The 24,544-nt window shown below is 45.2% G+C and overlaps 1 protein-coding gene across 2 annotated transcripts in view; it reads left to right on the forward strand.

Moving 5' to 3' along the window:
- Nucleotides 1–24,544, forward strand: part of med23 (mediator complex subunit 23) — an 82,764-nt gene that overhangs the window by 34,546 nt on the left and 23,674 nt on the right. For both annotated transcript variants that reach the window (XM_089118289.1, XM_089118290.1), the window contains 7 exons: nt 666–808; nt 891–1,065; nt 4,226–4,389; nt 4,612–4,736; nt 5,099–5,304; nt 12,380–12,560; nt 15,188–15,358. In XM_089118289.1, coding sequence (XP_088974415.1) covers nt 666–808; nt 891–1,065; nt 4,226–4,389; nt 4,612–4,736; nt 5,099–5,304; nt 12,380–12,560; nt 15,188–15,358 — 1,165 coding nt within the window. The remainder of the gene's footprint in view (nt 1–665; nt 809–890; nt 1,066–4,225; nt 4,390–4,611; nt 4,737–5,098; nt 5,305–12,379; nt 12,561–15,187; nt 15,359–24,544) is intronic.

The raw sequence follows: 24,544 nt of genomic DNA on the forward strand, positions 1-24,544 counted from the left end.
ACTGACAGGTGTGCACAAGGTTATTTTTGTAAACGGAGAGGGTGAAATGTCCGTTTATGAAAATAGCCGGCCATGTGCAAACGTAGCCTCGGCATATCATGATGGCTTCAGTGGGATCACATCTGCCCACACCTGCTACATCTGCTTGTCTCCTAGATCTAGTTTTTTTAACTATGTAAGTTGTTCCCACATGGGACCTTTGTGCTCAACCCTCTGTTTTAGCCTCCATCTGTACCTCATGCATTTGAGGGGTTTATCACCACCTCACAGACAGACACCGATCAACGGCGATAGCCACCAGATTACACTACATAGATTCTCATACAAACGCTGATTGAACATATTCAGTCAGTAAAAACAAGCACACATCAACGCTAACAGATGGTGGCAGGGCTAAGAATGATCCGACAAAACCAGACAAACATTTCTGTTGATGTTGGTCAGCATCTGAATTATACGGTACTGTACATTCGGTACTTACTTTCGCAAGCATTACCTTAAATCATTTATGCATGTATCTCCATGTATGCTTAGTTTGTCCTCTCTGTGCATAAATAATGTCTTCACAGAAGTGTTATATCCCATAAATAAATACAGATGCATGCAAGTGTCACGTGTTGTAGTGTGGCACATATTCTCAGAGGAGCTTCTGTTCTTCCCTTTAGCTTGATCCACAGCATTGCAACCCGTGTTATTAAACTGGCCCACGCCAAGTCCAGTCTTGCCCTGGCCCCCGCTTTGGTGGAGACGTACAGCCGCCTGCTGGTCTACATGGAGATCGAGTCCCTCGGCATTAAAGGCTTCATCAGTAAGTCTGACGCACACGTCACCGATGTTTCTTCTGTCCTTGTCCTTTGATGTGACTGTGTGTTTCTCTGACCCTCCACTAGGTCAGCTTCTGCCGAATGTGTTCAAGTCTCATGCGTGGGGGATCCTGCACACGCTGCTGGAGATGTTCAGCTACCGCATGCACCACATTCAGCCTCATTACCGCGTGCAGCTCCTGTCACACCTTCACTCGCTCGCCGCCGTACCACAGACCAACCAGAACCAGCTGCACCTCTGGTTAGACTCCGCCCACACACTCACACCAACACTGATTAGACTCCGCCCACACACTCACACCAACACTGATTAGACTCCGCCCACACACTCACACCAACACTGGTTAGTCTCCGCCCACACACTCACACCAACACTGGTTAGACTCCGCCCACACACTCACACCAACAGTGATTAGACTCCGCCCACACACTCACACCAACACTGGTTAGACTCCGCCCACACACTCACACCAACAGTGATTAGACTCCGCCCACACACTCACACCAACACTGGTTAGACTCCGCCCACACACTCACACCAACACTGATTAGACTCCGCCCACACACTCACACCAACAGTGATTAGACTCCGCCCACACACTCACACCAACACTGGTTAGACTCCGCCCACACACTCACACCAACACTGGTTAGTCTCCGCCCACACACTCACACCAACACTGATTAGACTCCGCCCACACACTCACACCAACACTGGTTAGTCTCCGCCCACACAGTCACACCAACAGTGATTAGACTCCGCCCACACACTCACACCAACAGTGATTAGACTCCGCCCACACACTCACACCAACACTGGTTAGTCTCCGCCCACACACTCACACCAACAGTGATTAGACTCCGCCCACACACTCACACCAACACTGGTTAGTCTCCGCCCACACACTCACACCAACAGTGATTAGACTCCGCCCACACACTCACACCAACACTGATTAGACTCCGCCCACACACTCACACCAACACTGATTAGACTCCGCCCACACACTCACACCAACACTGGTTAGACTCCGCCCACACACTCACACCAACACTGGTTAGTCTCCGCCCACACACTCACACCAACACTGATTAGACTCCGCCCACACACTCACACCAACACTGGTTAGTCTCCGCCCACACACTCACACCAACAGTGATTAGACTCCGCCCACACACTCACACCAACAGTGATTAGACTCCGCCCACACACTCACACCAACACTGGTTAGTCTCCGCCCACACACTCACACCAACAGTGATTAGACTCCGCCCACACACTCACACCAACACTGGTTAGTCTCCGCCCACACACTCACACCAACAGTGATTAGACTCCGCCCACACACTCACACCAACACTGATTAGACTCCGCCCACACACTCACACCAACACTGGTTAGTCTCCGCCCACACACTCACACCAACAGTGATTAGACTCCGCCCACACACTCACACCAACACTGATTAGACTCCGCCCACACACTCACACCAACACTGGTTAGTCTCCGCCCACACACTCACACCAACAGTGATTAGACTCCGCCCACACACTCACACCAACACTGGTTAGTCTCCGCCCACACACTCACACCAACAGTGATTAGACTCCGCCCACACACTCACACCAACACTGATTAGACTCCGCCCACACACTCACACCAACACTGATTAGACTCCGCCCACACACTCACACCAACACTGGTTAGACTCCGCCCACACACTCACACCAACACTGGTTAGTCTCCGCCCACACACTCACACCAACACTGATTAGACTCCGCCCACACACTCACACCAACACTGGTTAGTCTCCGCCCACACACTCACACCAACAGTGATTAGACTCCGCCCACACACTCACACCAACAGTGATTAGACTCCGCCCACACACTCACACCAACACTGGTTAGTCTCCGCCCACACACTCACACCAACAGTGATTAGACTCCGCCCACACACTCACACCAACACTGGTTAGTCTCCGCCCACACACTCACACCAACAGTGATTAGACTCCGCCCACACACTCACACCAACACTGATTAGACTCCGCCCACACACTCACACCAACACTGGTTAGTCTCCGCCCACACACTCACACCAACAGTGATTAGACTCCGCCCACACACTCACACCAACACTGATTAGACTCCGCCCACACACTCACACCAACACTGGTTAGTCTCCGCCCACACACTCACACCAACAGTGATTAGACTCCGCCCACACACTCACACCAACACTGGTTAGTCTCCGCCCACACACTCACACCAACAGTGATTAGACTCCGCCCACACACTCACACCAACACTGGTTAGTCTCCGCCCACACACTCACACCAACAGTGATTAGACTCCGCCCACACACTCACACCAACACTGATTAGACTCCGCCCACACACTCACACCAACACTGGTTAGTCTCCGCCCACACACTCACACCAACAGTGATTAGACTCCGCCCACACACTCACACCAACAGTTAACCAACAGTTCTGTGTGTGCTGAACGTAATCTAAAACACTGAGTTTCCCATTGCATTTGAGAGGACTTTTTCGCATGAATCTTATGGCTTATAGATCATCTGTAATGATGTAAAAAAAAGCCACACGAGTCTCTGTAAAAACTTCACAGTCTTCACTGAATAAGCGCCGGCAAGCTCCTGCACGTCAAAAAGACGGTGTGCAATAATTCTTACTAAAATAAACTAGTATATAAACAAACTAAACTATTCTTACTTACTAAAATATACATTTTGCTAAATATTTTTCATCCAAAAGTAGAAGCATTTCAAATCTTTTCCCTTATTTACAACAGATAAACAACAACACGAAGAGTGTTTTGCAGCTGTATTGACAAACTTTTTATTTTAAAGACAGACAATTTCTTCAAAAAAAATGTTTTGTTGGTAACACCATACAAATGCATTCAATAACATTGAGCAATATATCATACAAACAATGCAAAATATAACTTCACTGTTAGTTTACGTTCATTCAGAGTTATTAAATGTTGGAATTAACATTAATAAATGTACTAAACTAAATGTGGTAAACTCATGTTAACAAATGAACCTTGTTTTGAAGTGTTACCATTTCATTTTTGCCCCGTTTTGTACTAAAAACACATCCAACCGTGACTTCTAAACCGAGGTGGGAAACTTACCATCCTTTTTAGTGTACTCTTACACTCCTATGTCTTTAAAATGTTTAATTCAGTTTAGTCTGAAAAAGTCCAATCAAACAACGAGTTAAGATATATAAGTCACCGGTGATATTACTTGCACCTTTCACTGGAAATGTAAAGTCAAGCACATTGCATTATGGGATACAGCATGCTCTGTGTATACAGCTGCAGTAGGTGGTGTCGTCTCACTTTGTGTGTGTGTGTGTGTGTGCAGTGTGGAGAGCACGGCCCTTAGGCTCATCACAGCTTTGGGGAGTTCAGAGGTTCAGCCTCAGTTCACACGCTTCCTCAACGACCCTAAAACTGTGCTGTCGGCGGAGTCCGAGGAGCTGAACCGAGCGCTCATCCTCACGCTGGCTCGAGCTACACACGTCACAGGTACTCACTCCAGCAACACACTCCACTCTTTCTGTCCCTCAGCAGTTGATGTGCAGGGGTCATTCTATAATATTGGGTTTTTCATTGTATTTTATGTCTTTTGATGATAATGACATTTTTTATAACTATTTTCTTCAGAAATATATTATTTTATCCAGTCAGAGAATGCATAGTATAATCTGACACCAGTTTTTCAGTGTATTTGAAATGTCTTTTGTGCAGATTTCTTCACTGGCTCGGACTCTATTCAGGGCACCTGGTGTAAAGACATCCTGCAGACCATCATGAACTTCACACCGCATAACTGGGCCTCTCACACACTCAGCTGCTTCCCTGCTCCGCTGCAGGTACGCACACACACACACACACTTTAACTGACTTCACTTCAGTTTTTTTTGACACATTCATAATCCTTTATTTTCCGGGTGTGCTGCGGCAAGTGTTTTGGGGTCATTATTCTGTTTTAGTATTCCTCTGTATTGTAGAACAGTGTTAGCAATGTTACATATAATACTCGATCTCAGTCCCGAATCTCAAACCATTTTTCAATGCCCCACCATATATGTTAAAGTCATTTAATTAATATCATAAACATGCAACTAGCCGACTAATGGCTCAAATGAACCTCTGATATTTGGGAAGAGCCCAGCTTTACAGTTAAAGCTCTTGGACCCTTAATCTTCTCTTCTCTGTGGTGTTCGTCCTCCAGGCGTTCTTCAAGCAGAATAATGTTCCTCAGGAGAGCCGCTTTAACCTGAAGAAGAACGTGGAGGAGGAGTACCGCAAGTGGAAGTCCATGACCAACGAGAACGACATCATCACGCACTTCTCCATGCAGGGCTCTCCGCCGCTGTTCCTGTGTCTGCTGTGGAAGATGCTTCTGGAGACCGACCACATCAACCAGATCGGCTTCAGGTGCGAGACACACGCCTCATCTCAAAGAGGATATTACAATGCCATGTTCGTTAGATAGCTAGATTAGGGAACAAGCACGAGTGTGGAAAAGGTGTGTGTTCCTGAAAGCTGGGATGGTGTCAGCAGTTCAGGTTACTGCTGCACGGTGCACCGATACTTCAAAAGTATCGCGATACTCGGAAATTAAAAACCTCACGATACCTAAATTTATTAGTATCGATACTTTTATGAATGACCGCGACCCAGATTTGTAAGAGACGTATTTCATGTTGGTGTGTGCCACGCACGCTTCCAGTCTCTCCCTATGAACGTCTGTGTTTCTCCTCACGCACGCAGTAAAGAAGCGGCAGCTGTCATGAGACAAACACTACCGCGAGACGGCTGCATGCGCGAGCACACGTGATACAGTAGCGGAGTAGCAATCAGGAGAGTCGGATCTTTTCCCGGTGGGCCGGTGGTGTTTCGAGGGCCGGTCTGATAGTTATACATTGCAAGTTATTAGCAACACAATCCAGAGGTCTCCGCAACGGCGATAGTTTGAAGCGCGCGTGCGCGACTGTGCGAGCCGCAAAAGACACTGTATCCAACTGATAGCAGCGAAAAAGAGCGGTGCTTGATTTAAAAAAAACAACAACAACAACAGATTTTAGCGCTAGATCTATTATTTAATAGCGATCTAAATGAATTATCTGCTAGTAAACTGGAAATGTTTCATTTATTTTTGTATTAGGTGTACAACTTTCATAGATAGCATAAATAATTTGCAAGCTGCTAAAATAAAGGATACAAAACATCAGCAAAATGATCTATGGGCTATATGATTATAATCAGAGCATGTGCATGTCAGTGATTTATTTATATTAGGTTATTACAGCATTAAAGAGCACAGACCTATGCAAAGGAGGTGCATATGAAACGCCTTGTAATGCTACGTTCACACCGAACGCGAATCGCGCGTCAAATTCGCGCCTGACGCGTCTAGTTTGACGCTTGACCACTTTGTGTTAATTCGCGTGTCAAGAGCGAAACTGGCGTGTGTATAAACAAAAGTTTGAAACAAAAAATTTACGCGTGTAACGAGTCAGAATCGAAATCCGTTGGCGGTCATTGTTTTTATGTCGACCGAGCATTCATCAAGAGAGTTACCGCTCTGTATTTACTCTGGAGAGCAGAACAGCGGCGTGGGGATCATCGTCGCCGTATATTTGTGTCCACCGGACCCTTCGGAGCCGAACCGTTTGGCGAGTTTCACCATTTGCTCGCTCCAGGAGCTGCGCTGGATGACGGCCGCTGTCAGCGGTACTTCCGCCTGTCACGCGCCCAGTTTGATGACATGTTGTCCCGCATCGGAGCGAGGATCACCCTCGCCCTCATCCACCTAATCTAGCTGTCATTTATTTTTGTTTTGATGATAAATAGAGCCAGCCTTCAAAAGTTATTAACCTGTCCTGTGATTTTTCACGTCCAGACACGAATTTATGCACATATGTTGATTGTCTTTACAACATAATACTATTTCATATAATCTAGCTATGGAATGAATAACATTCAATACAAAATGAACATGTCTCGTATATAGAAATAATGATTTAAGTGATAAAACATTTGCTTTGTTGTGCATAATCCCACCATGCATTTAGTCAATGGTCATATTAACAAAATAATTTATTGAAGCATCCAGACGTTTCACCACGTGAGCAAGCAGCTAGGCTCCTGATTGGTTAACGCGGCGCGAATTCACGCCAAAGTTCAGATTTTTCAACTCGGGCGGCAGGCGCGAATTCGTGTCAAACAAATAGCACTAATAGCACTAATGCACAAATATGCACAAATAGCACTAACTATTTATAGAATGCACAAATAGCACTAACTGAATCATTCGCGCGTAACGCGCTTAACGCGCCAGACGCTCAATTCGCGCGAAACTTGACGCGCGAATGAGGCGTATTCGCGTCTTCCGCGCCGTGCTCCACGCCTCATTCGCGCCGCAGGAATTTTTCACGCGCGTAAAGCGTCTTTGCATTGACTTAACATTGAAATCATTCGCGTCTGACGCCCTATTCGCGTCCGGTGTGAACGTAGCATAAGAAATACATTCCTTTTCAGGAAAAGTATCGAAAAAGTATCGAAATCGCAATACTTGACTTGGTATCGGTATCGAAACAATAATTTTGGTATCGTGACAACACTAGCTCAGGTGGAGGTGTGCAGCTCGTTCCACTGGAGAGGAACAGAGAGGGTGAAGGGTCTGGAAAGTTGGCGTGTTTCCATTACAGATGTGCAAAACCTTTGCGCTTTCTTATTTCTAAATGCCGATAAAAAAACGGGTGCGAAATGACAGTTTCCATTAGAGCTGCAGTCCGTAGCTTTTTTGGGTTAAACGTTATCCAAAGTAAATATTTGAGAAAATACATAACCAGCCAGTGTTCAACGCTCTCTGCTTGCCGTAGCTCGATTAAAAAGCGGTAAGCAGGGTTCCCACGGGTCCTTGAAATCCTTGAAAGTTTCTGAACCTGAAAAAATAAATTCAAGGCCCTGGAAAGTTTTTGAAAATAAACATATATATATAGAGTCATGGCCTTGAAAGTGCTTGAATTTATTTTGTGCAAAACATTTTCTGGAAAAAAAATTCCCACATCCGCAAATGTGTTATTTCGCCAACAATTCGTGGCCTATGCATACTATGCGTTAGTTACGCACATTTACACATTACGTTGTGTTTCCTGCGTGAGGTTCTTCGTGTTGTATGTTGCCATGATGACGTTCACGCACACACAAAACTACTACAATGGTATCCCAACGTTTGTTATTGGACACAACACATCTGTCCCACATTAAGTCCTTGAATTTGAGACTATTGCACCTGGAAAGTCCTTGAAAGGTCCTTGAATTTGAAGCAAACCAAGGTGTGGGAACCCTGTAATAATGTTTTTAATTCCAGTGTTACTGGTGGATTTGAGCACGTCTTTGCGTCATTACGTCACATCTGTACACACGCATCTGTATACACTCATTTGCACACTCACATTTGCACAAATGCTTGAGGATGTTGGAGGTGGAGATTTATAGCCTTTTCTCACACACTTGATATAATTAAACTTATCAATTTGATGGCGGATCCAGAAAGGTTCAAACGACGATCACCAGTGACGACAGATTCACCCGCTGTAAAATACAAGACTTCGTTCGGACTTCGGACCGGCTACAGAAAAAAAGAGACTGCAACCGGCACATGCGAAAACAAGGATAATGTCAGATAATATATTAACATTAGGATAACATATATTAACACAAGGATAATACATTAACAATTTGAGAACAAAGTATAATTTGCACGGTTTTGCGTGATATGATAAATTATAAGTAGGGCTGTGCAAAAATTATTTGCGATTAATCGCATCCAAAATAAAAGTCTGTGTTTACATAATATATTTGCGTGTGCTGTATATAATTATTTTGTATATATAAATACACACACATGTATGTATATATTTAAGAAAATGTGTTATTCATATATAAAATATTTATATTTATATAATATAGATTATGTATTTATATACATATACAGAATTTAAGCACAAATAATTCTTAAATATAAACATGCATGCATAGGTATTTATATATACAAAATAATTATATACAGCACACACAAATATATTATGTAAACACAGACTTTTATTTTGGATGCGATTAATCGCAATTAATTTTTGCACAGCCCTACTTATAAGTGATTGTTAGATTTAATCAGCGTGATTTGCTGCAAGAAAATCAGAACCAGAACAAAAGTGGATGTTTCTTACTGGTTCAGATGTCATTTTCCAGTGATATAAACTCACAAACATGCAATTCTGAGAAATGAAGTCAGCATTGCGAGATTTAAACTCACACACACACACACAACAAATTGAATTACTAGTGAACAGTCAGGTCAGTGTTTATCCGTCACAAAACCATGTGCGTTTCGGTTAGTGTGGAGCATTAAACCTGTTCTAAAATAAACATAACTTAAACAACTAAATGTATTTAGTGTGACTTTAGTGTGTGTTCCTGGACCTGTGTCTGGTGTTTTTGTTCACGTATCATCAGACGGTGGTCTGAGATCAGCCTTTACAAGCGCAATAAGGGTCCTTTGTCCACAGCGTCTATCTGTCTCTCTTTGAATGGGTGGTTGTTAGTTTGTTTTGTATCATTTGAAGTGTGTGTGTGTGTGTGTGTGTGTGTGTGTGTGTGTGCTGCAGCTGCTCTCGGCTCTATAAAGGCTGCTTGTGCTGGGCTGAATGCAGCGGTCCTGTGTGATCCACTTTATTCTCCAGTCACGAGCTCTCCCTCATTACAGCAGCAGATGTGTAGAAGAGCTTTCTGACATCTCAGAGCGACACACACCGTATCAAACCACTGTACATCAATGTGGCAGTAAACACAGTCTCAGCCTTCAAACGCCAGTTCAGAGAAAACGCTTATGCAATCGCTCATTCTTATTCCCTGCCTCTTCTGCTGTTCAACCCGTTTGTTTTCTCCCTTGAGCCAATGTTTCCCTTGTGCTGTGCTGAAAATCCTTTACGTAATTTGGTGTTCCTGGTCAAAAAATACTGGGCTTTCAAATCTCTGGTTAGGCTATATTATCACAAAATATTGGATTCAATCTTTTTGACAACTTGTTTTCTTTCAATATCACATGATTTTGATTGGAAGAACTGATCGATCCTAGTCCATTGATCACTGAAGCTTATTCACCTAAACCTCATAAGCTTTGATCAATAAGGGCAGTTGTCTTAAAATCTAGTTTGACCAGCCTGCAGTTAACCAAGGGATATTTAGTCTTACTTTTCCAATTCAAATTATACCAAGATTACCTTTTACTTAAGTGTCTGTTAATACTTTTATAATATGATTATCAGTGTTGTGCAAGTTACTTCCAAACTGTAATACATTAGGTATTACTTGTTACTGTTATTTAAAAGTAATTCATTACCTTACAATATTACTGTCCCAGAATTGTAATGCGTTACATTACTCATGTATTACTTTTGAGTTACTTTCACCAAAATAACTAAGTAGAACTTAACTTTTGGGCTGTAACGATATGCAATATGAAACCGAAATCGCGATTCGCCACACGACTCAGATCCACGAACCTACAGAATCGCGACACACCTCTTCCAACTCCAGCGTTATTCTCCTTACCGTCCAGATCCAATGCTGCCTTATCTTTAAATTAGGCTATTAGTATTATTTGAAGTTAACATTATAAAATACGTAGACCTACACCACAAAACTAGTTGAGGATAAATTATTTAAAATTGGGTCCAGCATTATGGACATGATGACATTTGCAGTCAAAACTTGAAATTAAAATTCTCCGAAAATACATGTATCGAAACGTATAGGCTACTTCCTTAAAGGACTCCAGACATTAGACAAATATCAGTCGGTTTTATTTTTAATATTAGGGAAAAGACACACATTCATGCGTGACAAAAAAATAGGAGGCAAAATATATTTTTTGTAATTCTGTTAATTACACTGCGCAAATCGGATGAGGAAGGGTTGGCTCTCCAGTCTCCATAGAACTTAAAATATTCATTTTATTTTAGTTTTCGTGTTCGCATTTATGAGGAAAAAACAATGTTACAGACGCGACCGCTCTGAACTGGCACTAAAAGACTGCTTTAAAACTTTCACCTTTAAGAAGTAAAAGCAGACAATACACTGTAATACAACTGTAATACAAGCCTCACTGAACATGTAACGAGTAAAATATTACTGAAAATTGATTAGTAATGCCTTACACTACTGCGTTACAGCAAAAAGTAATATGTTACTGTAATGTATTACTTTTGTAATGCGTTACTCGATTATTATTTATTTGATTTTTTTTATTTCGTAGTAAAATAGTATGCATTACTGCAAGAATAGGGGAAAAAAATATCAATTTAATGAAATAATATTTTTAAAAGTAGTAATTTGGGTAAGGTTTTCCTTCTTTTTTGTCTCTAGCTGATCACATGCCTGCTAAATGGACAAAAGTCTCACTGAAATCATTGCAGTGTTCACAGTGTTGCTTGATTTAATTTCCAAACAAAAGCATTGTGATTGTTGAATGTGTCAGCAATGTGATGTTCAGTTCAGTTAGAGTTAATGTTCTGGTTGTGGTCCATCATCACTGTTGTAGTGTTTGGCCTAGGGTTGGTGTGTGTTTGTTAGGTTCAGTGGTGTGTGTCTTCAGTGTCCCTGCAGAAGTCTCTCTCTGTCTCTCTCTCTCTCTCTCTTGCATGTCTTGGTGTCGGTGTTCCTCGACTCCTGCTGTCTGACGTTGTCTCTCTCTCGGTCTCGTGAGGGAGATGCGGCTAGCTCTTGACAGTAGCTTTGCTGTGAGGTTTCTCTGAGGATTCCCTGTGATTTGCTCTGAGCTTTTGGGATGTGAAACACACTTTTGTTTTTTATTCAAAGCTCTTTGATACAAACAGAATCGAGACTTCTCTAGCAGTAAATGTAGTCTCAACAAGCGCTTCTGAAACCGCTGTCTGTCTCGCACAGGTTTGGTCACATGGTCGCTGAGTGGATTAACCCTGTAGAGCCTGATATATCATATAATAGTCAGAGAAAACATGTTTTTGTTGTTGTTTTTTTATGGAAGAGTTTGTTGCACTGTTAGACAAAATATTAAAATAAATAAATAAACATTATATTTTTGGATACATTCATCAGGCTTTTATGTCCCAGTCAAGTCAGCTTAATTTCTATAGCGCTTTTTACAAAACAGATTGTTTCAAAGCAGCTTTAAAGTGATAACAGGGAAAAAGTTTGTTTCCAGAAGAAAATAGTGTCACAGTCCAGCTTAAGTCTTCCTCAGATAGATCTTTGCTTTGATATTTGCTTGACCAAATAGTTTTTGTGCAGAACACCAGCAAATCTGACTCCGAGGACGCCAAATTAAGTCAAATTCATTTTAATAGGCAAACGTTTACCTATTGAAGTGAGTTTAGCAGCTAAACAAACCAGAGTTTGTCATCAGATGGGCTCTAGTGTGATGATGTCGAACATGTCTCAAGGGTTTCTGCCTTCCTCCCCTCAGGGTGCTGGAGCGCATCGGGGCGCGGGCGCTGGTGGCCCACGTCAGGACCTTTGCAGACTTCCTGGTGTACGAGTTCTCCACGTCAGCGGGGGGGCAGCAGCTGAACAAGTGCATCGAGATTCTCAACGACATGGTGTGGAAGTACAACATCGTGACCCTGGACAGACTCATCCTCTGCCTGGTGAGTCCCGACCCTCCTCCTGTCCCACCGCATCACTCTTTACTCCACATGGAGAGTATCGGCTGTCAAATAACTCAAACAACACCGCAATCATCTGCAACATGAGTCAATGAATCCACAGTGTTACTGTTGAAGGCAATGTATGACCGTTACGTGATTGATTGTGATACAGACGGTCAGATTTTGTTATTTCAGTGAACGATCTGAAATCTTGCTGCTATCGTTAAAGCTAAACAGAGACGCACCAAACACCGAGACACTGGAACTTCAGTGAGTAATTATGCAAACCAATTATTTAATCATTGAAAAGACCTAATCATTGGACATTTATTTAACCATCTGTATTTAAATCAGAGACGGTATTCAAATCTTTTCTGAAGACTGTTTTTAAGTGCTTTAATTACATGTAATCATTGTAAAAAAAGCAACGTTTACATGCAACCGAATAATCCGTAATCGTATTGACGGCTCAGTCGGACTGAAAAGCCTTCATGTGAACACCCTAATCGATCTGATTGAGCTCGATCCCAATGATATTTCGATCCGATTGAAAGGTTCTAAGATTATTCCTTTCCTAATCCGATCGAGAGAACATGTTAACACTTGATCGGATTGAAAACCGAAACTGAACGTAGAAATAGCGTAATGACGTTTGAGTCGCGGAACGAGCTGTTCTTCCTGTTGAATAAAGTGTTGTATAAATGAGTGTCCCGTCATCTTCTGTGTGTGAAGGGGAGCAGGTCAACGACTAGTCCTGTTTTCAGAGTCTCACCCACAGACGACTGGTACTGCGTGATCAGTGTAAGCAGCTCGTCACAGCGGTTCATACGCTCACTGTCTCCAAATCATGTCCAGATACGGATATTAAGTCTGTTTCAAACAAATAAAGGACCAATGTAGGAGAATTGTTATAAATGCGCAACAGTGGGAAACTCTGTATTGATAATGACTTACGTTTAGAAAGCGTCAGAAAACAGCAGCTAAATGATAGAAGGAATTTACCCCTCAATCAGACGAAGTCAATCGGCAAACCCCTCTTTATACTGGTGGAGGTTGTTGAAGTGGGAATCCTTGAAGTGCTTCAGGTCACTAACGTACATCCAACAACCGAACATTTTGACTTGCCCTCTCGTAACTTCTGCATCATTGAGCTCGGACTACAAAATCAGAGTGAGAAATAATAATGGCGGATTGCTCGAAGTGTTGGGCCGGTAGTCAATGTCTTTATTTGTCAGGTCCGCTGCGAATACTGTGACGTGATAGTTCAAAAAACGTCATAGAGAAAAGAAAAATCTGAACAGGTTGAAAAATATGACCAAAACAGAATATAAAGATATAAACGAAGAGAGTAATTTCATCTTTTCTGTACTTATAAACACTCCAAATATACAACAAAATGCATTTAAGGGCTAAAAAAGTGGATTTTGCATGATATGTCCCCTTTAACTACGACTTTTGCTTCAAACTCCTAATTAATGCGTATTAATAGTTGGGTGGATTAAGGGATGTAGAATATGGTCATGCAGAATAAAGGCCCATACACACCAGGACGAATATCAGCGTGCGTTATTCGTCGTCGTGCATGTCAAAAAATCAATTCCGATTTGAAGTTTGGTCATATACACGTGCACATCAACCCGATCACGTTTAGCGTTCATGGAAACTACGTTCAGATTCATCAATCGGAATTAATTCAGTCCAATTGAAAGAAAAGTTGTGCATGTAAAAATAGCTGTTGTTGTATTTAATGTTTGACTCATGGACTTATTGGCGTGTTTCTGCAACATGGGAGAAGAGCTACATGTGAAACATTATCTGTGTGTGAGAAGCGAACAGAAACAGCCCGGGGATCTGCCGTCTCATCCGCTGATCAATGAGCGTCCCGCTGCACTGAACACGTCCATTTATCAGTCCTGATCGAGCGGTGCCTTCACTGACACTGACCCTGCCTGCGCTTCACAGACCTGCGGCGCCTCGTGCTTTCAGCCCGTCTGAAGACCCTGCACACACACCCTGCTCCTTTACTGATGAGGATTATCTTATATATATTGCTTTTATAAAACAGTTACCACACAATGCAAATATTAAAGCCTAAAAATCAATCAATGAAGTGAAATCACTCCTTCCGCTGGAAAAAATAGTCCCTGACCGTGAACAGCAGCAGTGTTGCATTAGATGCGGAAAAGACTTTCTTTATGAGTGAGTGAGTGAGTCAGTAGAGAAGACTTTTATATTGAAAGGACTGAATCTTGTGAACATGGAGAAACAAGACGCAACTGAGCGATGACTATCGAGTCAGGACACAGGAAACCAACAAGATATCGCAGCGGACATTCAAACTGATATTTTATTATCAATACAGGACTGACCTGAAGGAAGATGCTTTATCTACTGTTAATGAGGGACACACTCTTACTGGATCTCCCACAATACTCAGCTTCAACGAACAATATTAGTGACAACAAACATATGTTTCCATTGATAAGAGTGGTTGCTATGGGTGTTGTGAAGCGGCCATAGCCATTTTTTATCAAGAATCAAGGACTGGAACTTGCCGTTTTATTATAATACACACATCTCTAAGCACTCGCCGTGGCACTGAACGTTGTGTGTGTTTGTTCATGCAGGCGATGAGGAGTCACGAGGGGAACGAGGCTCAGGTCTGCTACTTCATCATCCAACTGCTCCTCCTCAAACCCAACGACTTCCGCAACCGCGTGAGTGACTTCGTGAAAGAGAACGCTCCAGAACACTGGCTGCAGAGCGACTGGCACACCAAGCACATGACCTACCACAAGGTACCGCAACACATGACCTGCACACGCTAACAACACACACCAAACACATGACCTACCACAAGGTACCGCAACACATGACCTGCACACGCTAACAACACACACCAAACACATGACCTGCCACAAGGTACCGCAACACACAACCTGCACACGCTAACAACACACACCAAACACATGACCTATCACAAGGTACCGCAACACACAACCTGAACACGCTAACACACACCAAACACATGACCTGCACACGCTAACAACACACACCAAACACGTGACCTACCACAAGGTACCGCAACACATGACCTGCACACGCTAACAACACACACCAAACACGTGACCTGCCACAAGGTACCGCAACACACAACCTGCACACGCTAACAACACACACCAAACACGTGACCTACCACAAGGTACCGCAACACAAAACCTGCACACGCTAACAACACACACCAAACACATGACCTATCACAAGGTACCGCAACACACAACCTGAACACGCTAACACACACCAAACACATGACCTGCACACGCTAACAACACACACCAAACACGTGACCTGCCACAAGGTACCGCAACACAAAACCTGCACACGCTAACACACACCAAACACATGACCTGCACACGCTAACAACACACACCAAACACATGACCTGCCAGAAGGTACCGCAACATATGACCTGCACACGTTAACAACACACACCAAACACATGACCTACCACAAGGTACAGCAACACACAACCTGAACACGCTAACAACACACACCAAACACATGACCTATCACAAGGTACCGCAACACACAACCTGCACACGCTAACAACACACACCAAACACATGATCTGCCACAAGGTACCGCAACATATGACCTGCACACGCTAACAACACACACCAAACACATGACCTAACACAAGGTACCGCAACACACAACCTGAACACGCTAACAACATGCACCAAACACATGACCTGTACACGCTAACATGCACCAAACACGTGACCTAACACAAGGTACCGCAAAACACAACCTGCACACGCTAACAACACACACCAAACACATGACATACCACAAGGTACCGCAACACAAAACCTGCACACTCTAACAACACACACCAAACACGTGACCTACCACAAGGTACCGCAACACACAACCTGCACACGCTAACAATACACACCAAACACGTGACCTAACACAAGGTACCGCAACACACAACCTGCACACGCTAACAACACACACCAAACACGTGACCTACCACAAGGTACTGCAACACAAAACCTGCACACGCTAACAACACACACCAAACACGTGACCTACCACAAGGTACTGCAACACAAAACCTGCACACGCCAACAACACACACCAAACACGTGACCTACCACAAGGTACCGCAACACACAACCTGCACACGCTAACAATACACACCAAACACGTGACCTAACACAAGGTACCGCAACACACAACCTGCACACGTTAACAACACACACCAAACACATGACCTACCACAAGGTACCGCAACACAAAACCTGCACACGCTAACAACACACACCAAACACGTGACCTACCACAAGGTACCGCAACACACAACCTGAACACGCTAACAACACACACCAAACACATGACCTAACACAAGGTACCGCAACACACAACCTGCACACGCTAACAACACACACCAAACACGTGACCTACCACAAGGTACCGCAACACAAAACCTGCACACGCCAGCAACACACACCAAACACGTGACCTACCACAAGGTACCGCAACACACAACCTGCACACGCTAACAATACACACCAAACACGTGACCTAACACAAGGTACCGCAACACACAACCTGCACACGTTAACAACACACACCAAACACATGACCTACCACAAGGTACCGCAACACAAAACCTGCACACGCTAACAACACAGACCAAACACGTGACCTACCACAAGGTACCGCAACACAAAACCTGCACACGCTAACAACACACACCAAACACGTGACCTACCACAAGGTACCGCAACACAAAACCTGCACGCGCTAACAACACACACCAAACACGTGACCTACCACAAGGTACCGCAACACACAACCTGAACACGCTAACAACACACACCAAACACATGACCTAACACAAGGTACCGCAACACACAACCTGCACACGCTAACAACATGCACCAAACACATGACCTACCACAGGGTACCGCAACACAAAACCTGCACACGCTAACAACACACACCAAACATGTGACCTACCACAAGGTACCGCAACACACAACCTGAACACGCTAACAACACACACCAAACACATGACCTAACACAAGGTACTGCAACACACAACCTGCACACGCTAACAATACACACCAAACACATGACCTAACACAAGGTACCGCAACACACAACCTGCACACGTTAACAACACACACCAAACACGTGACCTAACACAAGGTACCGCAACACACAACCTGCACACGCCAACAACACGCACCAAACACATGACCTAACACAAGGTACCGCAACACACAACCTGCACACGTTAACAACACACACCAAACACATGACCTACCACAAGGTACCGCAACACACAACCTGCACACGCTAACAATACACACCAAACACGTGACCTAACACAAGGTACCGCAACACACAACCTGCACACGCTAACAACATGCACCAAACACATGACCTACCACAGGGTACCGCAACACAAAACCTGCACACGCTAACAACACACACCAAACATGTGACCTACCACAAGGTACCGCAACACACAACCTGAACACGCTAACAACACACACCAAACACATGACCTAACACAAGGTACTGCAACACACAACCTGCACACGCTAACAATACACACCAAACACATGACCTAACACAAGGTACCGCAACACACAACCTGCACACGTTAACAACACACACCAAACACGTGACCTAACACAAGGTACCGCAACACACAACCTGCACACGCCAACAACACGCACCAAACACATGACCTAACACAAGGTACCGCAACACACAACCTGCACACGTTAACAACACACACCAAACACATGACCTACCACAAGGTACCGCAACACACAACCTGCACACGCTAACAATACACACCAAACACGTGACCTAACACAAGGTACCGCAACACACAACCTGCACACGCCAACAACACGCACCAAACACATGACCTAACACAAGGTACCGCAACACACAACCTGCACACGCTAACACACACACCAAACACATGACCTAACACAAGGTACTGCAACACACAACCTGCACACGCTAACAACACACACCAAACACGTGACCTACCACAAGGTACCGCAACACACAACCTGCACACGCTAACAATACACACCAAACACGTGACCTAACACAAGGTACCGCAACACACAACCTGCACACGCTAACAACACACACCAAACACGTGACCTACCACAAGGTACTGCAACACAAAACCTGCACACGCCAACAACACACACCAAACACGTGACCTACCACAAGGTACCGCAACACACAACCTGCACACGCTAACAATACACACCAAACACGTGACCTAACACAAGGTACCGCAACACACAACCTGCACACGTTAACAACACACACCAAACACATGACCTACCACAAGGTACCGCAACACAAAACCTGCACACGCTAACAACACACACCAAACACGTGACCTACCACAAGGTACCGCAACACACAACCTGAACACGCTAACAACACACACCAAACACATGACCTAACACAAGGTACCGCAACACACAACCTGCACACGCTAACAACACACACCAAACACGTGACCTACCACAAGGTACCGCAACACAAAACCTGCACACGCCAGCAACACACACCAAACACGTGACCTACCACAAGGTACCGCAACACACAACCTGCACACGCTAACAATACACACCAAACACGTGACCTAACACAAGGTACCGCAACACACAACCTGCACACGTTAACAACACACACCAAACACATGACCTACCACAAGGTACCGCAACACAAAACCTGCACACGCTAACAACACAGACCAAACACGTGACCTACCACAAGGTACCGCAACACAAAACCTGCACACGCTAACAACACACACCAAACACGTGACCTACCACAAGGTACCGCAACACAAAACCTGCACGCGCTAACAACACACACCAAACACGTGACCTACCACAAGGTACCGCAACACACAACCTGAACACGCTAACAACACACACCAAACACATGACCTAACACAAGGTACCGCAACACACAACCTGCACACGCTAACAACATGCACCAAACACATGACCTACCACAGGGTACCGCAACACAAAACCTGCACACGCTAACAACACACACCAAACATGTGACCTACCACAAGGTACCGCAACACACAACCTGAACACGCTAACAACACACACCAAACACATGACCTAACACAAGGTACTGCAACACACAACCTGCACACGCTAACAATACACACCAAACACATGACCTAACACAAGGTACCGCAACACACAACCTGCACACGTTAACAACACACACCAAACACGTGACCTAACACAAGGTACCGCAACACACAACCTGCACACGCCAACAACACGCACCAAACACATGACCTAACACAAGGTACCGCAACACACAACCTGCACACGTTAACAACACACACCAAACACATGACCTACCACAAGGTACCGCAACACACAACCTGCACACGCTAACAATACACACCAAACACGTGACCTAACACAAGGTACCGCAACACACAACCTGCACACGCTAACAACATGCACCAAACACATGACCTACCACAAGGTACCGCAACACACAACCTGCACACGCTAACAATACACACCAAACACGTGACCTAACACAAGGTACCGCAACACAAAACCTGCACACGCTAACAACACACACCAAACACGTGACCTAACACAAGGTACCGCAACACACAACCTGCACACGCTAACAACACACACCAAACACATGACCTACCACAAGGTACCGCAACACACAACCTGCACACGCTAACAATACACACCAAACACGTGACCTAACACAAGGTACCGCAACACAAAACCTGCACACGCTAACAACACACACCAAACATGTGACCTACCACAAGGTACCGCAACACACAACCTGAACACGCTAACAACACACACCAAACACATGACCTAACACAAGGTACTGCAACACACAACCTGCACACGCTAACAATACACACCAAACACATGACCTAACACAAGGTACCGCAACACACAACCTGCACACGTTAACAACACACACCAAACACGTGACCTAACACAAGGTACCGCAACACACAACCTGCACACGCCAACAACACGCACCAAACACATGACCTAACACAAGGTACCGCAACACACAACCTGCACACGTTAACAACACACACCAAACACATGACCTACCACAAGGTACCGCAACACACAACCTGCACACGCTAACAATACACACCAAACACGTGACCTAACACAAGGTACCGCAACACACAACCTGCACACGCCAACAACACGCACCAAACACATGACCTAACACAAGGTACCGCAACACACAACCTGCACACGCTAACACACACACCAAACACATGACCTAACACAAGGTACTGCAACACACAACCTGCACACGCTAACAACACACACCAAACACGTGACCTAACACAAGGTACCGCAACACACAACCTGCACACGCTAACAATACACACCAAACACGTGACCTAACACAAGGTACCGCAACACACAACCTGCACACGCTAACAACACACACCAAACACATGACCTATCACAAGGTACCGCAACACAAAACCTGCACACGCCAACAACACACACCAAACACGTGACCTACCACAAGGTACCGCAACACACAACCTGCACACGTTAACAATACACACCAAACACGTGACCTAACACAAGGTACCGCAACACACAACCTGCACACGTTAACAACACACACCAAACACATGACCTACCACAAGGTACCGCAACACAAAACCTGCACACGCTAACAACACACACCAAACACGTGACCTAACACACCAAACACGTGACCTACCACAAGGTACCGCAACACACAACCTGCACACGCTAACAACACACACCAAACACGTGACCTACCACAAGGTACCGCAACAGACAACCTGAACACGCTAACAACACACACCAAACACATGACCTAACACAAGGTACCGCAACACACAACCTGCACACGCTAACAACACACACCAAACACATGACCTAACACAAGGTACCGCAACACAAAACCTGCACACGTTAACAATACACACCAAACACGTGACCTAACACAAGGTACCGCAACACACAACCTGCACACGTTAACAACACACACCAAACACATGACCTACCACAAGGTACCGCAACACAAAACCTGCACACGCTAACAACACACACCAAACACGTGACCTACCACAAGGTACCGCAACACAAAACCTGCACACGCTAACAACACACACCAAACACGTGACCTACCACAAGGTACCGCAACACAAAACCTGCACACGCTAACAACACACACCAAACACGTGACCTACCACAAGGTACCGCAACACAAAACCTGCACGCGCTAACAACACACACCAAACACGTGACCTACCACAAGGTACCGCAACACACAACCTGCACACGCTAACAACACACACCAAACACGTGACCTATCACAAGGTACCGCAACACATGACCTGAACACGCTAACAACACACACCAAACACATGACCTACCACAAGGTACCGCAACACAAAACCTGCACACGCTAATGACACACACCAAACACGTGACCTAACACAAGGTACCGCAACACAAAACCTGCACACGCTAATGACACACACCAAACACGTGACCTAACACAAGGTACCGCAACACAAAACCTGCACACGCTAATGACACACACCAAACACGTGACCTGCACACGCTAACAACACACACCAAACACATGACCTACCACAAGGTACCGCAACACAAAACCTGCACACGCTAATGACACACACCAAACACATGACCTGCACACGCTAACAACACACACCAAACACGTGACCTATCACAAGGTACCGCAACACATGACCTGAACACGCTAACAACACACACCAAACACATGACCTACCACAAGGTACCGCAACACAAAACCTGCACACGCTAACAACACACACCAAACACGTGACCTACCACAAGGTACCGCAACACAAAACCTGCACACGCTAACAACACACACCAAACACGTGACCTACCACAAGGTACCGCAACACACAACCTGCACACGCTAACAACACACACCAAACACATGACCTACCACAAGGTACCACAACACACAACCTGCACACGCTAACAACACACACCAAACACATGACCTATCACAAGGTACCGCAACACACAACCTGAACACGCTAACAACACACCAAACACATGACCTAACACAAGGTACCGCAACACACAACCTGCACACGCTAACAACATGCACCAAACACGTGACCTAACACAAGGTACCGCAACACACAACCTGCACACGCTAACAACACACACCAAACACATGACCTATCACAAGGTACCGCAACACAAAACCTGCACACGCCAACAATACACACCAAACACTTGACCTACCACAAGGTACCGCAACACAAAACCTGCACACGCCAACAACACACACCAAACACTTGACCTACCACAAGGTACCGCAACACAAAACCTGCACACGCTAACACACACCAAACACTTGACCTACCACAAGGTATCGCAACACATGACCTGCACACGCTAACAACACACACCAAACACGTGACCTACCACAAGGTACCGCAACACACAACCTGCACACGCTAACAATACACACCAAACACGTGACCTACCACAAGGTACCGCAACACACAACCTGCACACGTTAACAACACACACCAAACATGTGACCTACCACAAGGTACCGCAACACAAAACCTGCACACGCTAACACACACCAAACACGTGACCTACCACAAGGTATCGCAACACATGACCTGCACACGCTAACAACACACACCAAACACGTGACCTACCACAAGGTACCTCAACACACAACCTGCACACGCTAACAATACACACCAAACACGTGACCTACCACAAGGTACCGCAACACAAAACCTGCACACGCTAACACACACCAAACACGTGACCTACCACAAGGTACCGCAACACACAACCTGCACACGCTAACAACACACACCAAACACGTGACCTACCACAAGGTACCGCAACACAAAACCTGCACACGCTAACAACACACACCAAACACGTGACCTACCACAAGGTACCGCAACACACAACCTGCACACGCTAACAACACACACCAAACACATGACCTCCACACGCTAACACACACCAAGCACATGACCTACCACAAGGTACCACAACACACAACCTGCACACGCTAACAACACACACCAAACACGTGACCTACCACAAGGTACCACAACACACAACCTGCACACGCTAACAACACACACCAAACACATGACCTATCACAAGGTACCGCAACACACAACCTGAACACGCTAACAACACACCAAACACATGACCTAACACAAGGTACCGCAACACACAACCTGCACACGCTAACAACATGCACCAAACACGTGACCTAACACAAGGTACCGCAACACACAACCTGCACACGCTAACAACACACACCAAACACATGACCTATCACAAGGTACCGCAACACAAAACCTGCACACGCCAACAATACACACCAAACACTTGACCTACCACAAGGTACCGCAACACAAAACCTGCACACGCCAACAACACACACCAAACACTTGACCTACCACAAGGTACCGCAACACAAAACCTGCACACGCTAACACACACCAAACACTTGACCTACCACAAGGTATCGCAACACATGACCTGCACACGCTAACAACACACACCAAACACGTGACCTACCACAAGGTACCGCAACACACAACCTGCACACGCTAACAATACACACCAAACACGTGACCTACCACAAGGTACCGCAACACACAACCTGCACACGTTAACAACACACACCAAACATGTGACCTACCACAAGGTACCGCAACACAAAACCTGCACACGCTAACACACACCAAACACGTGACCTACCACAAGGTATCGCAACACATGACCTGCACACGCTAACAACACACACCAAACACGTGACCTACCACAAGGTACCTCAACACACAACCTGCACACGCT

Source organism: Pimephales promelas, chromosome 13 (assembly GCF_988280905.1).
Source record: "Pimephales promelas chromosome 13, fPimPro1.hap1.1, whole genome shotgun sequence".
Taxonomy (NCBI): Eukaryota; Metazoa; Chordata; class Actinopteri; order Cypriniformes; family Leuciscidae; genus Pimephales; species Pimephales promelas.